This window comes from Monoraphidium neglectum (genome assembly GCF_000611645.1).
Source record: "Monoraphidium neglectum strain SAG 48.87 unplaced genomic scaffold scaffold04357, whole genome shotgun sequence".
Taxonomy (NCBI): Eukaryota; Viridiplantae; Chlorophyta; class Chlorophyceae; order Sphaeropleales; family Selenastraceae; genus Monoraphidium; species Monoraphidium neglectum.
In genome coordinates, this window is record NW_014009272.1 from 3,063 (window position 1) to 5,161 (window position 2,099).

General features: G+C 62.8%; 1 protein-coding gene across 1 annotated transcript; it reads right to left on the bottom strand.

The window, feature by feature from the left end:
* Window positions 1–1,858: 1,858 nt before the first annotated feature.
* On the bottom strand, window positions 1,859–2,077 carry MNEG_14250 (hypothetical protein; the record flags this gene model as incomplete). Its single annotated transcript, XM_014037278.1, has 1 exon — window positions 1,859–2,077. A coding segment is annotated over one exon (219 nt), but the record flags the coding sequence as incomplete, so codon positions are not given.
* Window positions 2,078–2,099: the final 22 nt, after the last annotated feature.

Genomic DNA, 2,099 nt, shown 5'->3' on the forward strand with positions numbered 1-2,099 from the left:
GGCACCGCCAGCGGCGCATGGCGCCCTTTGCCGGTGGTGTCGCGGTCCGCTGGCGTGTTCGTATACATCCAATTGTGCTGCGACTTCCTTTTACCGTAGCCGCAACTTCCATTGCTCGGGATGGGACTTTTCACTGCTCGCGAGGTCTACATCCCAAGTCTGATCCCGAACCATGGATGCTGCGGCTGTAACAAAAGCTCATCGCAGCACAATCTTTGATATACGACTGCGCCAGCGTACCGTACACCAACGGCAAAGGGCGCCATGCGCCGCTGGCGGTGCCNGCACCGCTGCCCGATGCCCCCCCAAAAAACTGGGTGCGTGGAATTCCCACACCCGCGTAGGGGCACCGGCGGACCTTGCATCTGGCGCAACCCGCCATGACAATCCCTGGCTTTGCTTATGTCACCTGGAAGATCGCCAGCTGATGCCTGGACGACTGCGATGGCAGCACCCACTGCGCGCAAGTTGTGCGTGCCACCTGCGGGCGGGCGCGTCAGGTGCCGCATGCCGCGATGGTGTGCAGCGGGCACACCAGCGATGGCCTTCGAAGCGCTGCGGGATCAATCACTGTCGCTGCAAGCACGGGGCGAGGTTCTTTGAATGCGGGATGCCAACTTGCGTGTCGACACGCGCATCAAAATACAGGCTTGGGCATAGGCTGAGTCTCAGGCATAGCCTTAGGCTCAGGCTAAGGATTTGGAATGTTACAGCATCTTGCCTCGTTCTGGAGTCATCCAGGCTCATGGGGGTGGGCATTCAAGCATCAGCGTTGTATGACTGAGATGGCGGGCGTCCACTACCAGTCTGCAGGGGACCAGCTACCACCCAGCAACCTGCAGCATATCAAGAAGGACCAGTCTGCGGGGAAGCACGGTCAAGGATGTCGGCCCCCTTGGTGCAGAGGAGGGGGGCGGGCGGGCGCGCCGCCAGGCGTGCTGAGGTTGGAGAGCATGTAGGGGTGGTGGGAATTGGGGGCAGGGGTGTGAGAGACAGAGCGGAGGCAGCAGTGCTGATTGGTAAGGGGTGGTGGCCACATGGTGAGGGAGGGATGGGTGGCCAGGGAGGGTTGGAGATAGAGGTGGGACGACCCCACCCCTCCAGCCCGCCCTCATCACCACCCCATGGTGGGGTTAGCGTGGCATTTCACCGGTGGTTGGGGGCGGAGTTTCGGGGCGTTAAAGAGGGGTGACGATGTGGGGCTGGGGTGGTGGCCAAGGGTGAGGAGGGTTGGGTGTGGGCTGTTTAGGATGGGGGATCAGAGATGGGTGAGGAGAATATACGCTGACGCCCACGCAACCCCCGTCAGCGTGGAGGGGGGGGGGCGGGCGGATTGCTTTTGTCTCGATACAATTACAGCTGCTTGGGCAGCCGCCCAGCAACAGCGGTTGCTGATCTGGCACACACTCATCCACCACGCAGCAGTTATATGACGCAGCACTTGAAGCGCCCCCGTGATCTGATTGGCAGCTGCGCCCATTGATCCGTCCTGGATCAACCCAAGACATCCTTCCACACAAAAGCATCGGGTGCTAATTGCAGACGCGATGATTACAGACAGGATGATCCTGCAAAGGGCATGTGGGCAGCACATGCCATCCAAGAGGCGGCCGCCGTCTTGACCACAACATTGTGCAAAGAAGGCGACACAAGAACCCATTGTAAGGTGGCGGGCTCCCGGATTGCTTGGCAGCGCCAGCAACAACACCACACCCTGCCTGATGCTGTCATGCATGCGCATGCGCACACAAGACCGTCCGCTTCAAGGCGTGTGAGCAGGCCGCGGACCGCTGCGCGCGCAGCGCCTTGCGGGGCAGGCGCACGGCGCCCAAAATGGGTAGCGCGAGGGGCGCCGCCCCTACACCTGCCACGCGGAGATCTCCGCTGCGTCTGCGATCTGGTCCACGAAAGGCATGTCCAGAAGCCGGACGGTCAGATCTCCGTTCCAGGGGTCCTCCGCCGCGACCTCCTCTTCCAACTGCGCCAGCGCCAGCGCCAAAACACGCTCCTCCCCGCCGCCCCCATTGCCGCCGCCGCCCGCGCCGTTCTCTGAGTGGTGCGGCGCCGCCCCTGCGTCCTTCGCCGCCGCGCCCGCGCCG